We start from the raw sequence: 24180 nt of genomic DNA on the forward strand, positions 1-24180 counted from the left end.
ATCCTCACCTTCTTCCTCCTCCTCCTGTCTGCCAGCCGCATACCGAGTGGTTTAATGGATGTTTGCCTCCATCTAGTGGTTAACTTGTAACAATACAATGATAACAATTGTTAAAGTGAGGGAGCAGAGAAGGAAGCAAGCAGTAGTTGGTGAATTTAACCAGTGTGTGTGTGTTGTCATCATGGTAATGTCGTCATGGAGACACACCTGTCGTGGGACCAACTGTGGCAACCATCTTGAGCACTTTAGAATGTGTTAAGTATTTCCATGATTATTTCACAACTATACTTCACTCATTATACTTTTTAGTATTTATGTGAAAACTACAGTCCAACGGTAGGATAAAGGTACAAGCCTCAGCATCTCCAAATAAAACTACAAATACGTCATGCTGGAGCGTGGAGGTAAAGAGCAGTGGAACACAGGTGAGGGAACGCTGACGTGGACACAGGAACGGTCTCTGGAGAGAACCGACAGTTCAGGCTGTCCTGACGTGTGGAAGTGAAAGAACGATCCACGAACCAAAGTCAACTTTAACACAAGACTCAGGATGAAATGTCTCTTTTTTTATTCAAGTTTAGCCAAACCAAAGACCAACAAAGGGTTACACAGCGCACCATGCTTTACTCCCACAACTTCTACAAAAATACAATAAAAAAAAAAAGAGAAATGAAAAATTGTTGAACAGGAACTCAAACTGCCGCCCAAATATTCACTCATCACAGGTTTGGAGTGACGGCCGGAGCAAAACCAAGAATCACACGGAAACGACCTGTACTCAACCCATCCAGACCAGACACACACACTGGAACCATGATGAGATGTTTGGTGCAGGGTCACTCTCTCTCTCTCTCTCTCACACACACACACACACACACACACCAGGATCAGGTCATGAAGTCTAAACTTAAGTGTGTTTACAAAGAGTTTTTATTCTGGTTTAACAACTTAAATTGTGGCTGCTGATGAAGCGACGCAGGAAGCAAAGTAAACACCCTAAAATGGTGGTTAGACATTTCAGCAAAATAAAAACAGAGAACACGTCAGTCCAAATCCAAAGTCACCTTTTTTCCATTTATTCAAAACTTGTAAACGCACACCGCTGCAGCCCCGGAAGTTGAGAGTTTGAGAGAAAAGAAACTCTTTGATGAGGGAGTCCGACACTGGGGAGGGGGCAGAGGTTTCAGCCTCCCCCTGCTTCAGCCCCACATCAGAACCCTGCGCTCTCCCTCAGAGATAGAAACCTCTGCTGTCACACACCAGGAAACGGTCCGTGCTAGCCCACCCTGAGAGGCGGAGCTACGAGGACGACGCCATCGCCTCTGACAAACAGCATGGGGATGTTCCTCTTGGTCGACTGTGAAAGAAAACAAAGTGTGACTAACATTGACAGGTCAGCTTTCAACAATCAGCCAGAAAGCAGTTGGCACAAAAACAAGTTCTCCTCCCTCCCCTGGGGTGGGTCGGGGGTTCCTGCCCGCTATCTACAGTTTCCCTCACCTCCTCCGTGTCTGGACAAATCATGGGACTTTACAAGACCGCAGGACTCATGTCAAGAGATTCGATCGTGCAAGAAAGCGGCTGTCCTGCTAGAAACTTTCCTGACAGAAGTCTGAATGTCCCGTGTTTGTGTAATGGTGCCTACAGACACACAAACCACGCACCATGGCTCTCAACATGGCTGACAACATGGCTGACAACATGGCTTCCACGGCGAAGAAAAGGATTTCAATCTACCAGCCTGTTTGCGGCTCACCAGCTAAATCCAAATGTTGCAGGCTCACCTGACAGCACCGTCACCTCCCTCGTTTGGAGTACAAAGTGTTGCAGAAGCACCGTCAGTCTGGCTTAGTTTTAAGTGCAGCGGCACGATTGCACGTCTCCAGTGGAGCTGGCGAGATGCATGATGAGAGCGAGTGCCGGTGCAGGAACCCGTCAAGAGAGGGAACGGGATGCACGGTTCCCAACAGAGAACAAAAGCGGCACCAGGAGAGGAACTGTGGCCGCAGCTCTGACCACCTCAAGGGCTCCTGCGGTTTTCTTTCGCTGGGATTATAACAGATTACGTGACACCAGCATTTTCCCAAAGATTTACCCACCAGTTGGCAAACTGCCCACTGAGATTTACTCACCAAATGGAAAATACAATGAACACCTGGCAGGTGTTTACTTCAGCCCGTGACGATCACACCAGCAGCGCTGCAGCGATTAGCTTATTATTAGCTGGTGTGAAAACTTGTGAACATAAGGTTGTTTTTTCCCCTTCAGTCAGGAAAAGCGTCAAATGTTTTCCCTCACTATCAGTACACCAATGTGCCTATGATGTCACTCATTCTGGCTCCAGCTTAGTCCAGGTAGGTTTCAGTCGCAAAAGAGGTTCCGTGTGGATGTTTTCAAAGCCCCCACCCATCACTGAACCAAGAGGTGGTTTGTACACAGTTCAGGCTTTCATCACTGACGGTGATGGTCCAACAGCAGAGGAAAGAACACGCAGGTGTCAGTCTGGAGGAGGTCAGACCAGAGTTCTGGCTCTGCATGTTGGACCATCACCGTTAGTCAGGAGAGTCCAGCTGTTTAGGCACCCAGCTGTCAAACAGAGGGAGCTGAGCGCGCCTGCTAGGACACGTCAACACCTCAGACTAATGTTTAAACCTCTGCTGACAACATCCCAGCTGCCTGTTACAGGCTGCACTGCTGCTGTATACCAACATGACATGTTTCACACTTAGGGGATCCATAAAAACCTGGGTTTCACCTCTGGCTTTTAGTGACATAGTTACCAAAAGCAGAGGGGAATTGAAGGAAATGTTCAGAATGGTTATTCTGGAGGGAAACTGATCCTTTAGATTCATCGGTGAAAGAATCAACAGAAATCCTCAACCACGAGTTGCAGCTCTGCTTGAGAATTTCTGAAAGGCAGTAAGATAACAGTGACGGAGAGGAAACTGAGATCCAGGAACCTTCACCCAGCGTTCCTCCAAGTTCAGTCAAACAAAGAAGCTGGCCGTGAACTTCCTGTCTCCGATGTAGCTCCTGATCACTACGTGTGGTTGTGCTCACACCTTTGCTCATCTCACAATTCTAAATAAACACTAGCAGCTTAGCTGCTGGACGAGCAGTGTGATAACAGCAGGATAAGGCCGATCATGTTTGAGTCCAATATCAGCTGCTGTGGTTTATCACAACCAAAACTACACAGTAAAGAGAACGAGATGCAGCTACAAGGGGGAGAAATCGATGTCGCACCTTGTACAGTTCTTCATACGTCTCCTCGTCGATCTCCACCGTCGTCACCGTCTCCTCCACGTCACCCAGGATCATGTTCAGGTGCTGGTCGTAGGCCTGGCACAAACAACACAACCAGGTGAGGGGGAGACTATCAACCAAGCAGGAGATACACCAGAGGCCCCCTGGAGGAGGGGATTCACGTGTCGACCCGTGAAGACCTCGTCGATGCAGGAATGTTGACATGCAATCACTCAGGGATCAGTGTGAGGCGTTTACATGCAGTCGGCCGCGCAGCTCCCGATCGTTCCTCATCTTGACGTAGATCCTCTCATCTAGACTGAGCCTGATCAGGTCCAGCGGCTCCTCGACCGTGTTGGTCGTTGGTTGCTGCAACACACAAGAAGAACATCAGTCTGAGGGGTTTTTATTGGTTTGCCTTTATGAAACCCATGATATTAAAGATGCAGGCGGGACACAACGTCTGCAGCAGGATTGTTCATGAACTATTTTATACACAACTTTGTTCTTTATCTAAACCTAAATTTCTTGTTACAGAGAAAAGCGTAAACCTCATGGCGATTCTGAACTCCTGCTTCTGACAACTTTTGAGGACCTTTTGTAACCACCAACTTCTTGGGCTTGTAAAAAAGTTACACTCCCCACCTACAAGACTAAAATGTATGAACTTGTGGGGACGGTACTGAACAAAGAGGGTTCGTAACTCTGCAGAACAGGCTGCTATTTTGAGACATTCTGCCTTTAGCAAACGCTGCACCTCCTGCAACTCAGATCATGCATTGGGCTGCGAGCAGCACTGGAGGTCTGGCGACCATCTCTGCATCCATCAACTGCAAACAAGAAAACTCGCAAAAATGTTGCCTCTTGTACAGAAAACCCCTTCTTTTTTTCCTCTCCCCTTTTTTACCATAACGAGTCAAGAAACCCTCCAAACAGAGATCAGTGGTGTTGACTTGTTCTCAACTTCCAAATACGTTCCCAGGGATTTGGTCTATAAGAGAACCAGATGAGCTGCCTGTTCCAGCCTCGAAGGTCTCTCACTGAAAGCTTTCACACATTTAACTGATTTCAGCACAGATGAGGCGTGTGGATGCTTCTCTCTGCTCTAGAAGAAGAGCTGAGAGCAAACCTGGGGCTGAACTGGGTCCCTCACTGACCGCGGGGTCCCCCACTGACCGCGGGCTGACCGCGGGGTCCCCCCTGACCGCAGCATGTGGCGCTCCTACATTCCTCCAGCTGGAATTCCGACAATGCAGAACTTGTTCTAACAGAAAATGTTTTTTACTCTGCAACTGCAATGCACCCCTCATGAGCCTTTGCTCTTTGGTTCAGGCTGCGCTTGTAAATGAGAATTTGTTCTTCATTGCTTGCCTGGGTAAATAAAAGTCGATAAAATAAAAAATAACTGTTGATTTGCACTGGTAGATCATTATGAGCCTTTACATTAGCAGACTATTTGCACAATGCGGGAAATTACATTGGATTACGAGATACGCTTTTTTCTGTTCCTGCTGTTTTTTTTATTCTGCATCGCTGTACAGAGCCATGACAACATTTCGCAGCACAGACATGGTGGAATTCGAGCATTTACGCTTGCATTTATCAGTTCGAACGCAAGTTTTAAACAAACCAGTTTTCCTTCATGGCTGGTTTCTGGTTACGAGCCACAAAATCTCATCAACGGCAGCTTTTGCTTTGTACAGTAACAGGTTCCGTGTAGAAAAAGCAGATTTAACGTGACCACGAGCTTTGGCGGGTCGGTAAGAACGCACATTCAGTGATTAACATTGCAAACGGCTAACGGCTAATTAGCTGAGCTAGCTTGTTTGACAGGCCCCCCGCCGGTTAATGGGAGCGCGAACAAATACTGACCTACGCGACAAAGGAATGAGAGAACAAGTCACTCTCACTGCCGTCGTTCCCCCGAGAAAATCTGCAGTATGTTGTGTTAAACAATGCTGCTGAAATTGAACAAAAGTACACCGACCTGCTCCACTTCATCCGCCATGATTTTTGAGTCTGCGTCCGGCGGTGTGGCCGGTACGCGGGTTGCCACATCTGCTAAAAATACACGTTTGGGGGGGGGGGTATTGCGTTTCCTTATTATGTATAACAACAATATTCAGAGGAATTCATATTATTTAATGTCTTTGTATGCATGAAGGATGAATTAGATGCTTTTTTGGTCTTTCATGTCAGCCCGTGAGCTGCGCCCACTGAAACATGAAATCCAGCTGGGACTTCATTGAGCGCTGCGAGGGAAACTGAACTGAGGGGGTCGAGGGTCTTCCAAGGGGCAAATGTAATTTTTCATGAACAAGTTTTAGTTGGTTTTGGTGTTTTAAACTTCTTGATTTCTATTTGCTCACACTTATTTTGTATATTCCAGCCACTCTGCTAGAAAAATGTATTTACCCACATATATGTAATTGGCTAAACTCAATAAACATGTGTTCTTATTTGTTTGCAAGAAATTAAGCAATGGATTATCAAATGAACGAATTAAATGAAAAATACTTTGTTCATCTCCATGGGGGAAATTCAAGCAAGTTAGTTCTCCTCTGACTCTTAAGGACAGTATAACAGATTACAGAAGATAAAATATTGTTACATTTGGATTAAAATAGACTAAAACACACCCTTTTATGACAGCTGTATGAGATAAATAATTAGTAACCACGAATTTCCGAAACAAACAGTGTTGAACACAGTGTTATTAACCCTGTACCTCCCGAGTAGAAAACTAAATGGATGAAATCAGTAAAGAATCAAATACATTTGAAAATAAGTAACATTAGGTGACAATATTTGGTAAAAAAAAAATAATAAAGAAATAACAACTGAAAAAGGTCTTCTATGTCAGGGTTGTACTGGGACTTACGTAAAGGATAAGTCCCGTTACCTGCACTTGCGCATGCGCAGAGCGGAATAACTCGCCAACCTGGCAACCCTCTGCTAAGCTAAGCGAGAGCCAGTCTCTCGCATCTGCCGCTCTCTGGACCCTTCCATCCTCCAAGAAATGACCCGGAGCGTCCGATCTGTGAGTTTCCTGCTGTTCAAACCAAACTTTTATTTCAATTTTGCTTCAGCTGAGCATTTCAGCCCGTCACCGACTGCAGATGCAGTTTTCTTGCGGCAGTAATTTCGAGCGGTAGGCAGACCTGCGGGGGGACCGTGGAGCGAAGAGGTCGCCGCTGCTGAGAGTTCAAATGAGTGCAGCCTGTTGATTTATGACGACGCAAATTGGCGAAAACACGTGTGATGAATCTGGCAGTGGCCTCGGTTGAACAACATCGTAGTTCTCTAGATGTCAGAGGAGGACTCACCTGCTCGTGAGTCTGTGCTGATAGTTTACAACTGATCTGACAGGTCTTATCAAGATATGTATAAGAAGTAGTTATTGTCGTCTATTAGGGAATTAATTGGACCATAAATCATATTTAATGCTTATCGAGACTGAGAGAAGTAATCCCCTCCGTGCGAGTGTGTGTGCGCCTCCCCTCCCAGTCCAGCCCAGTGGTCCATACTGGGTCTGCCTGGTTCCCAGTTCGAGGAGGCAGAGCAGAGCAGTGGCGTTACCCATTCCACCCTCCGCTGCTGGGGGCTGTGCGGTGGAAGAGATCCCTGCAACAAGCAGCCAACACGGGGCTCAGACCCCGCTACACCGCAGAGGCATCGGCTCATTCATGCGCTTCACTTTTATGTTGGTTGAACCGCGCATGCGCGAATTCTCATTCAGAAAGTTGTACGCCTCAAATTTCTGCTTAATTTGAATAATCTTGTGTTTTTGGATGGTGTAATGTGCGGTTTGAGTGACAGGAACCTCCTGACAGCAGCTTGATGACGCAATAGCAACAGCCTCTTATGTTGGAGTGAATGCTTCCCTTGTCTCCGGTCAGGGACAGCGTGTCACACCGGCCACAAGATGGCGCTCAAGATGGAGGCTGGAGCTGCCCCGCTCTGGGTGCTAGACTCGTCTGAGAGGCCCAGGGGCCACCGTTTCACACAGCTGGGTATTGCTTCGGAGGCAGAGGGGAAGAACGGGGGATTACACCTGTTCCTCTGAAGCTGGACCGAGACTCGCAGGATCGACGGTGCTGAGGGTTCCAGGTGTTCATCTACAGTGATGCATGTTAATTTGTATCCACTAGTTTTCAGTAAAGATCTGTTTGAACGGTTTTATGTTGTCCCTGATTTCACATTGGTGGGTGGACGGAGGTTCATGTGTAACCGACCCGTTAGCAGCCCAGCAGTGTAGCATTCACGCTGAGACAGAAGAGCCTTCATTCAACTCAACATTTTATTGAACAACTCAACATTTCAAATGCAAACTGCCTGTCAGGATCCTGGGACTAGAACTCTAGTACTCTTCGCCTTCTTCATCTTCTTCGCCAACACTGTCAGTGCCGACCTCTTCGTAATCCTTCTCCAGGGCGGCCATGTCCTCTCTGGCCTCAGAGAACTCGCCCTCCTCCATCCCTTCGCCAACATACCAGTGCACGAAGGCCCTCTTGGCGTACATCAGGTCGAACTTGTGGTCAAGCCGAGCCCAGGCCTCGGCGATGGCGGTGGTGTTGCTCAGCATGCACACGGCCCTCTGCACCTTGGCCAGGTCTCCTCCAGGAACCACGGTGGGGGGCTGGTAGTTGATGCCCACCTTGAAGCCAGTGGGACACCAGTCCACAAACTGGATGGTGCGCTTGGTTTTGATGGTAGCGATGGCCGAGTTGACATCTTTGGGCACCACATCGCCACGATAGAGGAGGCAGCACGCCATGTACTTGCCGTGGCGAGGGTCACACTTCACCATCTGGTTGGCGGGCTCAAAGCAGGCGTTGGTGATGTCAGCCACCGACAGCTGCTCGTGGTAGGCCTTCTCAGCTGAGATGACGGGGGCGTAGGTGGCCAGAGGGAAGTGGATACGAGGGTAGGGCACCAAGTTGGTCTGGAACTCCGTCAGGTCCACATTCAAGGCTCCGTCGAAGCGCAGAGAGGCAGTGATGGAGGACACAATTTGGCTGATCAGCCTGTTGAGGTTGGTGTAGGTGGGACGCTCGATATCCAGGTTCCTGCGGCAGATGTCGTAGATGGCCTCGTTGTCCACCATAAAAGCGCAGTCAGAGTGCTCCAGAGTGGTGTGGGTGGTCAGGATGGAGTTGTAGGGCTCCACCACTGCTGTCGAAACCTGGGGGGCCGGGTACACGGCAAACTCCAGCTTGGACTTCTTGCCATAATCCACGGATAAACGCTCCATTAGCAGAGAGGTGAAGCCAGAGCCGGTTCCTCCTCCAAAGGAGTGAAAAATTAGAAAACCCTGGAGCCCAGTGCACTGGTCAGCCTGGAACCACCACAACACAAGAGTCAGACAAAGGGGGAAAAAAGAAAAAGAACAAAAAACAAAAACACACCCCTGCTTTGAAACTTCTACCTGTTGAATACAGCTCTCTCGCTTACCAGTTTACGAATCCTATCAAGAACCATATCGATGATCTCCTTGCCGATTGTGTAGTGGCCACGGGCGTAATTATTTGCTGCATCCTCTTTTCCTGTAATCAACTGTTCTGGGTGGAAGAGCTGACGGTAGGTTCCTGTGCGTACTTCATCTAAGAAGCAAAAGAAACATTTAAATCAACATGTGGGCTGTCAGGTAGGGGACTGGGTCCAACACTCGAATCCAATGATCTCACCAATGACCGTCGGCTCCAAGTCCACAAAAACAGCCCTGGGAACATGTTTGCCTGATCCAGTCTCGCTGAAGAAGGTGTTGAAGGAGTCGTCCCCTCCTCCGATGGTCTTGTCACTGGGCATTTGGCCATCTGGCTGGATCCCGTGCTCCAGGCAGTACAGCTCCCAGCATGCGTTGCCGATCTGGGCTCCGGCTTGGCCAACATGAACAGAAATACATTCACGCTACAAGACAGAAAGAACAACCTGTTACTCATTTAGGGACAATGTGCAATTACATGAGCACCACACCTTTTGGTTTAATTAAACCAATTTAAAACTGTCATGAGTTCCTGTAAGATTGGGGGGGGCATGAGCAGATTTATCATTATTCACAATCATTTACAGTTTTTTTTCACCACATGGCACTTTTTAATATCACTGAAATGCTAATGTGGCGAGTTACACATTTTATTTATGTTCACAAAACCTATTCAGGAGAGACTAAAACAAAGTCTGCTCATCCTACAGGCCTCGGGCGTTGTTAGAGGCGCGGACATAAACCGGTTCCAGCAGGCATGAGGTGGTTTAACTGCCGCCAACCTGACCGAGGTTCAGTAGCAGCACGCCCGCCAAAAAAAACAAAAAAAAACCAATTGGGAATGTAGAGAACACGAACATGGACGTTGTATCCAGCCGCCATTGGGGGCCACGAGAAGGGGTTTATGTGATGGCGCACTAACGTCTCTGACCGTTAGGAGAATGAATCCCTCAAAATTTTAATTTCCTGCTTTTCGGTAATTAAAAAGTTGACTTACCTTGGCAGAAAGAACGATTGTGCCTTACAACTTGTTTTACGAGTTGAACGCGAGAACCTGTAGACTTTTAACAGCTCAACGAACTTTTTTCCCCCCCCGACCAACGTTTGAAACTGCGCCAGACTTCCCCGGCTCATTCGAACATAAAGAATCGCTTTAAACGTGTCCTAACATCGGCGCACACACACGATTCCCCGTTAATACGACATCGAAATTCCCTTTTTTTTAGTTGAGGCATTTGAAACAGATACGAACCATTTTGGTTGTTTGTTTCTTTCCTTCGGACCGTCGTTTAAGCTCCGGGTGTGGAAGGGAGACTGGGGGGAAGAACGCCGCAACAGCAGTTTTTCTCCGCTGTTGACGGGGGCGGAGCTAGCACTTTCGGCGGGAACGAACGTTAGGCTGCGCTGCGTTCATGTGCCACCGAACGAACGTAAATTTGTCCATTTCTATATACTATATATACTGTCCGAGAAACGTTTTACTTTATTGAGAGCTGATATCTTGCCCAGCGCTTGCTGCTATAACTAACGGCGAAATGGCTGTTAATCCGTCTGGTAGCGGTGTATTTTGTAACAGAGTAAGTCAACACTCATTTTCTAGTAAAAGACGCAACGTTATTGATATTCAACTGAGAAAAAAACACGAATTATATTCACTAGAAGTCATTTGTGTGCATTTGTAAATGGAATGTACAATTTACGAGGTGTACAAGAAGGCAGCACATAGCAGCTAAGGACCTTCTACTAAGGAATAGCCATTTCAGTTCACAATTATTTAATATAAATTTTTTAAGTTCATGTATAAGTTAAATAAATGACAGCTCATGGATATCGCAAAAAGCTGGACGAGAAGGATCTTATTTCAAAACTGGGGAATTGTAATTCTGTCCAAATCTTACAGACAATGACTGTTTTTTCCCTGGAAGAACATAAAGAGTCACTGTCAGATATAATACGATAATTATAATAATAATAATACAAAAATTAAATGGAATGACTGATAATAACTTCATGCATTCACCAGTAATTTCTAAACCAAATGACTGAATCCATCTAATCCAGAGGTTTGTTGTTATGTAAGGTGCTGTGCGTGACTGCGTGGAGGAATCAGACTGAACTAATGACCTGGGGACTTGGCGCCTGAGCTGTGCAGCGATGCAGAGGCGTGTGTTGCACTATGACCCTTAACAAAGTACAACAGAAAAATCCCTCAGGTTACTGGTCCAAGAGAGAAGGAAAGGTGCCACCACGACAAGCCTCTGAATAATTAAAGTTCAGGTTTGCATATTAGGGCCACGTGAGGAAAAAAATGAGAGGAGAGCGATTTCTTTTTCATCATCACTTTGAGAAACAAGTCGAAATGTTGAGAGTAAAGTCAAAATACAATGTCTCCAATGTCTTGAATTCTCTCCCAAGCTTGTGTGGAGCAGTGGCAGTTTTCGGCACAGTCCCTTCCAAGTCCTAATACTGATAACCACAGAGTTTGTGAGCTGAGGGAGAAAGGGTTTTTGTCACTGAAGCCGAGTCTGAAGTAAAGTTTCACCGCTTCCTGTAACTGCCCGAATGCCATTTTGTTGAAGCAGTCACAGCGCTGGTTGTTGTAGTCTCAAAAGGTCGACTTTAGATTTCAACTTCTTTGTCGACATTTTGACTTTTTCCTCTAAATGAATGATGACAAAAATATATCTCCTCTTGTTTTTTTCCCCTCTCATAGGAGGCCCTCATACTCTCCCCTACAACACTGATTTTGTAGATGATCCAGGAATTAAACAGGGCATTCTTTATTAGTGATTTTAACAAGGAAATTCCAGTTAATTCTCCTTAATTTCTCATTAGAACTGAGAAGCCTGAGTGGACAAAGCATGAATTTGAATTTTTTCAGTTTTACACCACGATATTATTATAATATGCATGGTCCCTGTCCATCATCCACCCCTCCATGTTCCCCCTCTTCTCCTGTTCAGGGTGGTGGGGGTGGAGCCTATCCCAGCAGTCTTCCCCCTGGACAGGTCACCAGTCCATGGCAGGGCCAACACATAGAGACAGACAACCATTGGCTCTCCCAGTCACGCCTACGGTCAATTTAGAGTCTGGATTAACCTGGTCCCTCTTGATGTCTTTGGACTGTGGAGGAAGCTGGAGTACCAGAGAGAACCCAGCAGGAACAGGGAGAACATGGAGACTCACCCAGAAAGACCCAGTGCTGCAGCCGGGGCTCCACCCACAACCTTCATGCTGGGGGCCACAGGGAGGACCACTGCTCCCCCGTGCTGCCATGGTCCCTGTCAAATATACCAAAAAAACCAAACAAAATACAAAATAGCAATGTGTATTAGACTCTTCTTATTCATATACAGTTACATGTAGGTGTGTGGTTCTTCCTTGTCATGAAGGCCATGTGCTATTTTGATGCAAAAATTTACTTGGAATATTTTCTACAAATTTCCTTCCAACCAAATTATTTCCAATTGTGAAAACTGCTCACCAAATAGCACTTGTGACAATGACACAACCTCTCTTCATGACGGGAAAACGTGAACTGGCTAAATTCTGTAGAAAGAAGAAAACAAATTATTTGATTTTATCACCTCACATTCATTTATGTATGTCTTTAAACTGACGCTGCATTGAACTGTCTTATAAAGATGTGTGGAAGAGAGTGCGTCACGCGGTTCGATGCGTTTTAAAAAGAGGCAACATTCCACAAACGATCGCTGAGGTGAAACATCAGGATTAGCAGTTACATCCACACTATGGTCGTGATTATACATGTGAGGCAATTATTGTCCGAAACAAATCTAATGATACGTGACTGAATAATTCCGCCGGCTAAAACTCGCTATACAACGCGAGAACGTTATTTATTCAAGCGTTAAAGACGTGCCAGTACACAGTCCCTTTATAATCCAGAGGGGGGCGCTAAAACACCTGAAACGTGTTTGCAAATTTCCATTAAACAGCAACAATAGAGGAAACAGTAACAGTGGTAGAAGAAGAAAGAGGAAAAGGTGGCGGTTGCTTGGAAACGGCCCGACGAGGGGGGGTTGGGCGTCCAGCACGCTGGCGCGGTCCTCCCCTTGCCTCTGATTGGTCAATACCCTCAGTTTTGGCGCCATGGTTAGCGGAAGTCCGGTGGTTGTTGAGGCTTGTGTGGGTCGACGTGATACGAGACTGTTTTGGTGTAAAATTCAAATTTACTTGGTTTTAAACTTTGCGTAAAGTGTACAGGCCCGTGTTCACGGATGCGGGGAGAGGAGTCGTCGGATTCCGAGTCCGGGCGGATGGAGGAGAGCGTCATTCGGAGGAGTTTGGAGGCGCTTTGTCAGGAGCTGAACATGGACGAGCAGACGGCCACAGAAACCATGGAGAACTTCACTGCTATATGGAACACTTACACCCTGGAGGTCAGTCACGTCCCCGACCAGCGTCACTTCCTGACTGAACTCGCTCCACCGAGGGGCAGCGAGGAACCCCGAGCTGACTCAAGGGGCTTCGCTTAACCGGTGTCTTTGTCACGTCTGTTGCTAATCGGAGTCGTATGTCAGCGGTGTCAGGCAGCTGGAGCTGCAAACTACCAATCAAGAATGTTTACTTTTGGCCAAAGCCCCCAAACCTTCACGTTTGTCATTTCTGCTGAAAATACTGAAATAAAGATTACAATTAGTTAACCACGAAGACTTGTAACTGTCATCTTCATTATGATTCCTAATCTGTGACGTCACAACGTATCAGAAGAAGTCAGCCGGGGGGGTGTCTCTGTCCCGCAGGGTGTTAAAGATAGAGGAAATGATCACGTGAGTGATCGTCACGTCGAAGCTCACCTCATCGTGATTACATGCAGATTCTGCATGTCACATGTAACTGACTTGTTTAGACATGGCAGCTTGGCCACACCTGTGACAGGTAGTTTGCTCAACCCCAGCCTAGTGATGACATCATCATCATTAATCAGTTTAAAGTGATTAATCTGCAAGATGCTGGTTTGATGCCAGTAGGGCAGCGCGTCAACTCCATGATCCCCTGAGCCAGAAAATCCATCAAAACCATGAGACTAGGCTCGTTAGCATAGCACAATGAATGGTAGTGGATCAAAAGTGTTAGCATAGCTTAGTCAAAATCGGTCTGATAATCTGTGGTGATTTTCCTGTTACAGGCCCATAAAAGAGCCTGAATGTTGTGATATCAACGCCATGGGGCGATGAAAAGATTAATGGAACTCATCACATCCTTGCTAACGCCTGCATCTAATCAGTTTTGTCTGGACAACCCTTCAGAGTATTTTATTGAAGCATGATACTTGTTATTTTTGAAGGCCCTGGGGTCATGTGGCTGTCACTGATGTAATCAACCAAATAATTTATGTTGAGAAAACTGATTTTTAATCATAGAACTGCCTTGTCTTGTGTGAGTGGTCACGTGATAACTGCTGTCTCGATGCGTGTCACCAGGGGGAGGTGGTCCACTGGCTGGCGTGCTCGCTGTACGCAGCCTGTCGGAGGGGATCCACCCCCACGGTGGGTAAAGGGCTGATGGAGGGAAACTGTGTCTCGCTCACCAGGATCCTTCGCTCCTCCAAACTCAGGTGGGTGGCTGAACAGTGGAGCTCCTGTAGGGCTGAAGGGGGGTGGGGGGGGGGGTCGGGTGTTTACTCAGCAGCATTAACATTCATCGCTACGTACCTTCACCTTCAGAGGGATTCCTGGATTCCTGAGGGTTTTGGGTGCTGCACCCTCCTCCAGGGGACCCAGCCGGGGTGGATCAGACCCACATTGGCTACTTGAGCCTCATGGCTCTCATTTTGATGCTGAAAATTACAATAACAAGAATGATAATAACAGTCTGAGCCCGTAGATGTGGGTGGGCACTTTTAGTGGACTTGGTTTGAGGGTAGCCAGTTGCCAGACTGCTTACGATGAGGCTGCGGGCTGCTCTGACTTAAAGGTTGAAAAACTGAATGTCCCTTTAAAGAGTGACTGAGTAAATCTGGCTCTTAATGCTCAGTCTGCATGTCTGGAACCTCGTTCACTTCTCTACAGCAGAGTTTGTGTCAGTTTGTCGCTTGTAACTCTTCTGTCCTTGTGTCCCCCCCCCCCGCCAGTTTGATCCAGTTCTTCTCTAAGATGAGGAAGTGGGCTGACATGTCCAACCTCTCGCAGGACTTCCGGCTGCGCATGGAGAGGTTGGAGCGCAACTTTGAGGTCTCCACGGTGATATTCCGAAAGTTTGAGCCCATTTTCATGGACATGTTTCAGAACCCGCAGGGAGGTGAACCGCCACGCCAGCCACGCAGCAGGAAACACAGGCATGACACACACCCATTTCTGGAATTTACACGCTAGGGTTCTCTTGTTGGAAGTATTTGTCTTTCTTTGGTCACGTGCTGGCAGCCCTGGAGCTGGAGGCCCGAGATCTTATTTCCAGGCCTGTCACTTTGACTCACTGTTGCTGCAATGCTGCTGACACAGCAAACAGCCTAACCGTGTGTGTCCTCTCTGGCCCTGCAGGCGGCTGCCATGTCACATCAGCGATGTGTTCAAGTTCTGCTGGACTCTGTTTGTCTACACCAAAGGTAAGGAACCAAACCAGACCACCAAGCAGCATCAGTGGTGTGCGAATGACGCAGTGCTTGGGTGCCAGATTGGTTTGTTTGGACGGGGGTTGTGTCATTGATGGCTGTCAGTCATCACCACTGAGCCCCGCCTCCCGCCACTGTAACGTTGGGATTCGAAAGCCTTCTGTATTTGAGGAACTGCGTCCCCTCGGTTGCCGTTAGGCTGGAATTTGGTTCCAGTTTGTTCAGCTGCTGGTCGTTGGGTTAACGTTCCCTCTTCATGTCCACCAGGTTGGTGGAGCCCAGGACGCTCAGCTACACCAGCAGCTGTGCTTCTCTATTAACTAGTTCATAATTATTATCTTAATTATCTCCGTGAACGTGCGTCTGCCAATGAATCGTCCAGTTCAATCTAGATAAAACGATGATTACTTATATCTTCGTGTAGGAGCTAAATGGTTGTAGTCACATGTTTGGAGATGTAACCGTGTGCCAGGCTCACTTTGTAGGGTTATTATGAGTTTGTGATGATTTCAGGATTCAAAAAACTTTATGGTGTAACCCAGAGAGTAAATTGTCTTGAGTTAGAGGCTAACATAATAGAACCGTTCCATCATCAGTGCAGGTGCACAAAGCAGTAACGGTTCATTTGGCCTTAGGTAACTTCCGAATGATCGGAGACGACCTGGTGAACTCGTACCACCTGCTGCTCTGCTGTCTGGACCTGGTGTTTGGCAATGCTCTTCTCTGTGCTAACAGGAAGGACCTCATCAACCCTGCTTTCAGAGGTGAGGGTGTGTGTGTGTGTGTGTGTGTGTGTGTGTGTGTGTGTGTGTGTGTGTGTGTGTGTCTGTGTGTGTGTGTGTGGGGGGTCATGTTCATCAGGTGTGTTTCCCCCCACTGGTCAGGAGGGAATAAAACAGGCTCCGCGATCCAGCTGGAAGTTGGTGGCCGAGGCACGTTACATATTAACACAGTGGAAGTGGAGAGAGGTGCAGTGGAACCAGCACCAGCTGGTGTCAGACATGTTGCTACTGTCTGGGGATGAAGACAAACACTGGGAGCATCCCTGAAGCAAGAAGTCAGTCTGATTGGCTCCAGAGCTTCAGACTTTAATTCAAATGGGTTTCCATCTCTGCTTTTGCAGCTGTGTTCTTTAAAACCACCTCCAGAGAGCATAAAAGCTCGTCTGTGAAACAGGTTTCATCGTGTTTCAGCGTTTCTCTCAACCTTTCCTAACGTTACACTTGAAAATATGTGGAAGGACAAACCCGACTTGTGTGTGCGGAGACGAGTTCCAGTTCTATTTACATTGAGTTTGCCACGTTTCGTTTCTGGAGCACACGGCTTGTGTGGCAGCTGACATGGAATTCAAGTTTCCGCTGAAATTTGGCCTCCTTTTTTTTGTTCGCTTCTCATTTTCACAAAGTACCGAAACAAGTTGGAACATTTTCAAGTTATCCAGACAAGTTATTGCATAAAGTGAATCCATGTCAGTTTAATGTTCAGAACTCAGTTGACGCATCAGCACCGGATCTAATTATGTTCCGACGTTGGTGTGTGTGTTTGCCTGTAGGTCTGCCTGCCGTGTACCGCGCTGACGGTCACGTGTCAGCAGACGGGCCTCCTCCGTGTGTGCTGGAGAGGCTGTGTGAGCTGCACGACGGCCTGGTGGTTGAAGCAAAGGGCATCAAGCAGCATTACTTCAAGCCATATATCCAGAAACTCTTCCAGAGAGAGGTATACACACACACACACACACACACATACAAATATATCTGCCATTTTAGTCCTGTAAGGCTCCATTTTTTCCCATTAGATCCTGAAAGGCAACGACGATCTTTTGACTGAACTTTTGGATCCTCAGAACTTCATTGGAAACAAGTGAGTCAAGAATGAGCGCGTCATTTCCTCCACTTCCACCTCCTCCTCCTCCTCCTACTACTACGACTACTACTACTACTACAATACTTCACTTCTGCCGTTCAGATGCTCACTCACAGGTGTCTCGTGCTCCTACTGCACTACTTGTCTGTGACTCCAGAATGAACCAACCCTTGATAAAGAGGATGTGGAGTATTTCAGATGGCGTGCTGGGCGTTTTATGATTGAACTTTTGAACTGACAGTGTTGTTGTTAGCCATCAGGCGACATCACACGTGGCTGGACAGACATCTTTGTAAGTGTGACGGGTCACTGAGGTCGTGTGTTTGACTGCCATTCTGTGTGTGTCGACTACAGCAAAGCCATAAACAAAGAGTACGAGGAATACGTGCTGACGGTGGGAGACTTTGACGAGCGGGTGTTTCTGGGAGCCGACGCCGATGAAGAAATCGGCACTCCCAGGAAAAATGTTCAGGAACCCGCAGCCAACCAGCTGCAGCAGCACGTAGAGAAGGTACACACACTCACATACACACACACACACACACACACACACACACACACACACTAGAGATGTGTCACACACACACCTGGACGTGTACGGTCGAGTGATGCTACCAGAATTGTAATAACGTGTGGAAATGTGACGGCGGCCTTGTTTGACAGGAATAAATCTCTGAAATAACTCTCCCTGCAGTCGGGCTCTCTGGCTCCCTCCACCCCTCTGACAGGACGCGTCTACTTGAAGGAGAAGGATCTGCTCGTCACACCCGTGTCCTCGGCGACGCAGAGCGTCAGCCGGCTGCAGAGCATGGTGGCCGGGTTAAGGACCGCCCCCAGCGAGCAGTTGATGCAGATTTTCAAGTCAGTTCTTTGTCTCTCAGCTTCTCTCCAGTATCCTTGACTGATTTACTACAAAATACGCACCCCCCCGCCCCGTTTAATGTGTGTCCTCTGATGTTGGTCCAGGTCCTGCTCCAGAGACCCTACAGAGTCCATACTGGCGCGAGTGAAGACCCTGGGACAAACGTTCAAAGAGCATTACACCAATGACTCAGAGGAGACGCCTGGCTCTCATATAGGTACCCCCCCCACACACACACACACACACACACACAGTTGATGTGCTGCACAAGTAGAAATGAGAAAATGGCTGATCTTGGGCTGTTGACTTGTTGACTTGTTTTGGGGGGGGGGGGGGGTTAGTAGGAGTTATTCACGTTCTGACCGTCACTTAACTTTATTTGAATGCGTCAAACTAGCTCCAGTATAAATGACTGGTTGGGTCCTGCCCTCTTTCACACCGGTGCTCCATGACCTCTCTGTTGTCACGTCTTCCAGACTTTGCGAAGAACCGGCTAAAGCTCGCTGAGATCCTCTACTACAAGGTCCTGGAGAACGTCATGGTTCAAGAGATCAAACGGCTGCAAGGCAAAGACATGAGTGTGAGCAGCGTGTCAGTGTGAAGTCATAGTCTTCTACTATAACCCTGCTGCTCAGTGACAACTTGTGTGTGTGTGTGTGTGTGTGTGTGTGTGTGCGTGTGCTTGTGTGTATGTGTGTGCGTGCGCGATCTTAGGTTTTGCTGGAGCAGGATATCTTCCACTGCTCTCTGATGGCATGTTGTCTGGAGGTGGTCCTGTTCTCCTACAGCTCCCAGAGGACCTTCCCCTGGATCATCGATGTCTTCAAACTGTCCCCCTTCTACTTCTTTAAGGTAACACACACACACACACACACCCACACACCTTCACACAATCAGCCAGCAATGAGTCAGACAGTTGTCACATGGTGCCACATAGAGAGAAGCTGCTTCCATCTCCCCCACAGAGCCGTTTCTGTGGTGAAGCTGCTTCATCTCTCTAGAACTCTGCGTCTCATCTGTTTCTAGCTCTTCTTGCCTGTCTGTCTGTTCTCTCTCTCTTTATTGTGATCGCTAACTTCATCTGTCTGTCCACCATCAAATGGACTTACCTGCAGTGACAGGAGTTACTCACAGTCACCACCTGTTAATATCTCTCATACGTGTGTGTGTGTGTGTGTGTGTGTGTGTGTGTGTGTGTGTGTGTGTGTGTGTGTGTAGGTGATTGAGGTGTTTATACGCTCAGAGGAAGGCCTGTCCAGAGACATGGTGAAGCATCTGAACCTGATTGAGGAGCAGGTTCTGGAGAGCAGAGCCTGGACCGCAGACTCTGCCCTGTGGAGCGCCTTGCAGGCAGTTGGGAACAAAGTCCCAACAGTGGAGGAGGTCAGCGCGAGCGCACACACACTCCATTTACCAGGGCAGCTGTTAGGACGTTTTCATAAACACACACGTTTTAGAGAGGAAATGGGATTTCTTGTCCCAATAATCAATATCTGTTGTTTAGAAACATTGGTCGTTTGTCTCCTCTAATTAGGGAAGACGTTCTTTACGTAAGACAGCGAAGTCGATAGCTGGTGTCTTGTGAAGAGAGCATTGACCCCAAGATCTGTTGTTTCTTTGTTGATGAAGAGTAGAGACAACAGGAGCAACAGTGAGCAGATATCAGAGACCCATACGTTCAATAAATGACCAACACCTGCTGCTCCAGACGACGCGCTGAGCTTCGTGTGCATCCCAGTGTCAGCTGGGATTTTTTTTTTTTACCGTTTGTGTTTTTCAATGACGTTTATGGAAAAAAGCTTCTAGTAAGACACCATTCTTACTTTCCAGGCTGAAAATAGTTGAAAAATTCCTCTCAATTAATGATCGCGTGTCAGTAGCAGAATTTGCTTCATGTTGAAAGACTAATTGTTTTATTGAGTTTTCGTTATTAACTTTTCTTTGGTGGTAGGACTTGAAGTAGAAGAGTAGATTTGTTAAACCAGATTCAAAAGTCCGACATCTGGATCCTGAGCTCAGCCGTCTGCTTGCTCTTCTCTTCTCCAGGTGAATTTTACCTCCAGTCTAGATTCTGGTTCTGCTTCTGGTTCTGGTCCCGTCAGCGCCGGTCAGTCCCACCTGCCTCTGGTCGCCCTCTCACCCATCATCCACCCCCGAATAAGGGAGTTCCGATCAAGCCTGGGCAGCGCTCGTAAAGGTGGGTGTTGACACCAGTTCTACCTGCAGCAGGTAACTGTGCTTCTGCTAGAATGAAGTTCACTTCATGTCTCCCTCCAGATGCGCCGCCACCGTCGCCGCTGTCGGTCCACGACAGGTACAGCTCCCCTGCAGCGGGCAGTGCCAAGCGGCGTCTCTTTGGCGACGACCCCCCGACATCAGGCATGACCTCCATGCCCTCGCCGGCCAAGAGGCTGACATTCAGCCCCAACTGCACCCTGAAGATCGGAGCTCAGGGTTCCAAGACCACCGTCCTGAGTTTCCCGCTGCAAGGTAGCTGACGAGAACCGAAGTCTGTCAGATGGGACCAGAAGGAAGGAAGGCAGGTGGACCGCCACGGCAAACGCTCACGAGTGTTTGCTACTGTGAATATCTGCAGGTACAAATACCGACGGAACGATCACGCTGATCCCCGTTCAGCCGTGTGACCCCTCTGGCGCCGTCACCGCTCAGTTCCTGCTGACCGCCTCCCCTGGCCGTGCTGTACCAACGACCTCTGACCCCCAGACAGGAAACGGACGGCCGAGACGTACAGGATCACTGGCTCTCTTCTTCAGGAAGGTCGGAGTAGAATCAGGAACACACAAGTGTGTTTGCTGATGGCAAATAACGCACACACATCTTTCCCCTCATGTGTAACATGAAGTTGGAAGCTGATTATTTCATGGCCTCACCATCTGTAGTCGTATTTGTCTGAGACGGCCAAAACTGCTCACCAGGTTTAACAGTTAATGAAGAAATAGGCTCACACACGCTGTCTGCGAGCCACAGATCCTGACCCCCCTCCCTGTGCTCTGACCACCAGGTGTATCACCTGGCCAGCGTGCGGCTGAGGGACTTGTGTGCTAAGTTGGACATCTCGCCGGAGCTGCGCGGGAAAATCTGGACAGGATTTGAACATTCTCTGGTTCACTCTACCGACCTGATGAGGGACCGACATCTGGACCAGCTGCTGCTGTGTAGCGTTTACATCATTTCCAAAGTAAGAAGTTAAAAGTTCTGCGACGTTACCCTGCGCTCAGTGGCCCTCGGCTGCTCAGCTTTGGCCTGATCACGACTGCATCCCAGCTCAGTTGTTTCACGCCCGTTATTCCCTCACAAGGAACAGGGTGAACATTCCCAACACAGTCATTTGTCCTCAGCTTTGTCCTCAGAAAGCAGCCTGTTGTTATTTAACAGGAACCTGAACAACGGCACTCAAGTGAACGTTATGAAACACAACTCAGGCTCAAACTCATTGCCTCACGCCTGCACAGATTGAGGTTTTAGAGTTTCTGCTGTCCGACTCGTGGAGGAAGCGGCTCGTCTGCTGCTCGTAGAGGCTTGAGCAGCTGAAGAGGAGCGCTGGTGTGCACCTCCAGTGACTTGTGGTTCTCTTAGACTCTGGAGTTCAGTCCCTGTCTTCCTGTCCCTGATAATTGTACGTTAAATGATTTTTTTTTAATACGCTTAAGTGAGCTTCAGTTGTTTCTGCTGCCTGAGCTGTGTGCTTGCTGCCTCAGGTGCTTTTCGTGTTTCCCGGATAGAAATGAATGTCTGGCCCGGTCGCGGCCGGCCGGCTCAGAGCCTGGAGGGACGGCTGGCAGGCTGCTGCCCTCCCCAGCTGACACTGGTTTAGGTACTGGTGGACACTTTGGTGAGGAAAGACTGATTGTTTCCTTCCTTTAGATCACTAAAGAGACTCACACCTTCCAGGACATCATGAAGTGTTACCGCAGCCAACCACAGGCCAGCAGCCATGTAAGAAACACACACGTACACAACAATACTGATGCAAATGAGGCATCTTGTACTTTTATTGTACCCTGTTAAAGATGGTGTGTGTGTGTGTGTGTGTGTGTGTGTAGGTGTACCGCAGCGTCTTACTGCGTCACGCCCTCAGACAGCAGGTGACTGATGAGAACATGGAGGTGGATCCTGCGTCTGGCGGTGAATGTAAGAGAACACATTCACAGTAGAAGAGTAGAAACCAGATGAACAGACCCCCCCCCCCCCCCCCCGGCTACACACATGAATCCAATCAAAGTTATCGATCGGTTCCTCCTCAGCTGCTGAGAAAACCAATCAGGTCTCAAGTGAAGCAAACTCCAACCAATCAGGGGAGGAAGAACGTGGTGACCTCATCCAGTTTTACAACAACGTCTACGTCCTGAAGATGAAGAGCTTTGCGATGCGATACGCCACCCACGATAACCGGGTAGGACGCACGTGGCGTAAGACTGGGAAAGGAAGTTCAGCCTAGTTAAGTGAGTTGTTTATATCAGGTGTGTGTGTGTGTGTGGTCCTCCAGGTGGATGCTCCGCCCCTCTCTCCCTTCCCATCTGTCCGGGCTCAGCCTCTCTCTCCCCGCCGTGTCTCCCAAAGCCACTCGCTGTACGTCTCCCCCCACAAAAACTCTGTCAGCTGCCTCACACCAAACTCTTACACCTACCGGATCAACAGCAGCCCGTCCAAGGCAAGAACACGCACACGCACGCACACGCACACGCACCTACTTAGATTGGTGTAGGTCTTCCTGCTGTTTCATTTTTTTTGGACATTTTTAACATGTGTTTGTATATCTACCTTTGTAATGCATTCAGGAGTTATCGGACATCAACCGCATGATCCGGCAGGGCTGCGTGAGCAGGAAGAGGGCCTTCACCATGGAAGGAGACGTGATGATGTCATCAACATGCGACTCCCCTAGTAAGAGGGCGTGTCCTGAGAACGGCAGCAGTCCGGACGTGCTGCTGAAGCGCCTGCAGGATGTGGTGTCGGAGCGTCAGAGTCGCTGATGGACATTAGGATGGTCACACGTTCTCCTCACAGAACCGAGGTCCGAGAACCTGTGTCACTCTCATATGTTATGACATGATGGTCATAAAACCGGTGGTATGTGATTCATGCCACGTTGTTTTTGATAATTTGAGAAGATATTATAATGTAAAGGTGACATTGGAACCGGTCCCAGACGATCAGAACAAGAGCGCCTGAAACAGTCGTGCCTCTTCCACCACACCAGCGCACGGCGGCCGGCAGCAGCCCCCAAGTCAGCAGCAGGTTCCAGCGCTCAGCGGGCCGAGCACCTGGTGGCTGTTCCTCCCTCGGGGTGTGACCTCACTGTGCAGCCTTGACGTCGCAGCCTTGACGTCACAGCGTGACGGCAGCAGCGGCAGTGAGACGCTGATATTCAGCCTGGTGAGGAGTTTTCACTTCAGGGGAACCAGAGAGTCGCAGCATTAAAACCCATCAAGTCCAGCTAGCGAAGAGGAGCGGGCAGGTGTTGACCGGGCGGACCTCAGTCAGAGGTCGTAGCGCCGCATCAGATCCCAGCAGACTTGAGAAGTGTTTGAGTGGAGAGTTTCCCACCTGTCCAGATGTCCAGTCCAGCTGTGGCACCACCTGATGGCTTCTTTTCCTTTTGTAGAGATTTTACTGCCGAGGCGCCGTTCATAGTGTTCTTTGATCTGTTTTACTGTTCTTCAACCTCTCATGGTTCTGAGAACAAGAACGCTCCTTGGAGGTGGCCTTTTGTACGTGTGTGTGTGTGTGTGTGTGTGTGTGTGTAGCATCTACACATGTTTAACTGAATTTAACATTTTATTGATGTGTCTTTGTTCATCTGGCAGTTTGTTGTTAAAAATCTTAACTTTCTAAGTTTGAATCTTTGTTTGCTAAAGAAAACAAAAGAAACGGCGTGACTTCACCTCTAAATCTGCGTGTAGATTTTGTTGAAGATGCAATAATGGACATCAACCTGTCGACGACTGTGCCGCTGGTATTTCAGAGCTCAGCCGCTCCCAGGAGATTTTGTACTTTACAGCACCGACTTTGTACAATAAACCTTCTGAGTCTTCTTTATTTGACTTGTGTGTCTATTTCTGTCTCATCTGAGCACATTTTTATCTTAAAACCTCCTGATTTGACTCCGCCTCTGTTCCTGCTTTTTAG

The 24180-nt window shown here is 48.2% G+C and overlaps 3 protein-coding genes and 1 long non-coding RNA gene across 4 annotated transcripts; 1 reads left to right on the forward strand and 3 right to left on the reverse strand.

Annotated features, from left to right (window-relative positions):
* Positions 1-553: 553 nt before the first annotated feature.
* lsm3 (LSM3 homolog, U6 small nuclear RNA and mRNA degradation associated) lies at positions 554-5313 on the reverse strand. The gene is made up of 4 exons (XM_086200894.1): positions 5234-5313; positions 3505-3615; positions 3247-3342; positions 554-1357 (listed from the first exon to the last, which is right to left on the reverse strand). The coding sequence occupies exons 1-4, from the start codon at positions 5252-5254 to the stop codon at positions 1277-1279; spliced, it is 309 nt and encodes a 102-aa protein (XP_086057020.1). The 5' UTR covers positions 5255-5313; the 3' UTR covers positions 554-1276.
* A 2215-nt stretch (positions 5314-7528) lies between these two features.
* On the reverse strand, positions 7529-10139 carry LOC147268596 (tubulin alpha chain-like). The gene is made up of 4 exons (XM_086200312.1): positions 9984-10139; positions 8934-9156; positions 8701-8849; positions 7529-8584 (listed from the first exon to the last, which is right to left on the reverse strand). Exons 1-4 carry the CDS (start codon positions 9984-9986, stop codon positions 7607-7609), a joined length of 1353 nt encoding a protein of 450 aa, XP_086056438.1. The 5' UTR covers positions 9987-10139; the 3' UTR covers positions 7529-7606.
* A 1778-nt stretch (positions 10140-11917) lies between these two features.
* On the reverse strand, positions 11918-13413 carry LOC147268597 (uncharacterized). Its single transcript, XR_015112194.1, has 3 exons — positions 13126-13413; positions 12216-12280; positions 11918-12012 (listed from the first exon to the last, which is right to left on the reverse strand). It is a non-coding gene; the product is annotated as an uncharacterized LOC147268597 (long non-coding RNA).
* Positions 12739-24082, forward strand: rbl1 (retinoblastoma-like 1 (p107)). Its single transcript, XM_086200313.1, has 22 exons — positions 12739-13134; positions 14179-14312; positions 14829-15032; positions 15235-15299; positions 15941-16069; positions 16858-17021; positions 17101-17165; positions 17523-17679; positions 17863-18029; positions 18135-18247; positions 18507-18610; positions 18745-18882; positions 19249-19413; positions 20077-20227; positions 20308-20520; positions 20627-20808; positions 21053-21229; positions 21916-21987; positions 22095-22182; positions 22296-22444; positions 22538-22702; positions 22830-24082. Exons 1-22 carry the CDS (start codon positions 12973-12975, stop codon positions 23022-23024), a joined length of 3159 nt encoding a protein of 1052 aa, XP_086056439.1. The 5' UTR covers positions 12739-12972; the 3' UTR covers positions 23025-24082.
* Positions 24083-24180: the final 98 nt, after the last annotated feature.

The sequence above is a fragment of the Aulostomus chinensis genome, chromosome 3 (assembly GCF_037954235.1).
Source record: "Aulostomus chinensis isolate RoL2024-O1b breed Wild chromosome 3, RoL_Achi_v1.0, whole genome shotgun sequence".
Classification (NCBI taxonomy): Eukaryota; Metazoa; Chordata; class Actinopteri; order Syngnathiformes; family Aulostomidae; genus Aulostomus; species Aulostomus chinensis.

What these genes read in the sequence shown, in the direction of transcription:
- lsm3 (XM_086200894.1), bottom strand. Translation starts at nt 5,254, where the DNA reads ATGGCGGATGAAGTGGAGCAG. An exon ending in TGGCGGATGAAGTGGAGCAG is followed by an intron (nt 3,616 to 5,233) that starts GTCGGTGTACTT and finishes TGTGTGTTGCAG; the next exon opens with CAACCAACGACCAACACGGT. An exon ending in AGCTGCGCGGCCGACTGCAT is followed by an intron (nt 3,343 to 3,504) that starts GTAAACGCCTCA and finishes TGTTTGTGCCAG; the next exon opens with GCCTACGACCAGCACCTGAA.
- LOC147268596 (XM_086200312.1), bottom strand. An exon ending in CTTGGAGCCGACGGTCATTG is followed by an intron (nt 8,850 to 8,933) that starts GTGAGATCATTG and finishes TTTGCTTCTTAG; the next exon opens with ATGAAGTACGCACAGGAACC. An exon ending in TTGATAGGATTCGTAAACTG is followed by an intron (nt 8,585 to 8,700) that starts GTAAGCGAGAGA and finishes TGGTGGTTCCAG; the next exon opens with GCTGACCAGTGCACTGGGCT.
- rbl1 (XM_086200313.1), top strand. Translation starts at nt 12,973, where the DNA reads ATGCGGGGAGAGGAGTCGTCGGATTCCGAGTCCGGGCGGATGGAGGAG. An exon ending in TCTGTTTGTCTACACCAAAG is followed by an intron (nt 15,300 to 15,940) that starts GTAAGGAACCAA and finishes ATTTGGCCTTAG; the next exon opens with GTAACTTCCGAATGATCGGA. An exon ending in CAGAACTTCATTGGAAACAA is followed by an intron (nt 17,166 to 17,522) that starts GTGAGTCAAGAA and finishes TGTCGACTACAG; the next exon opens with CAAAGCCATAAACAAAGAGT.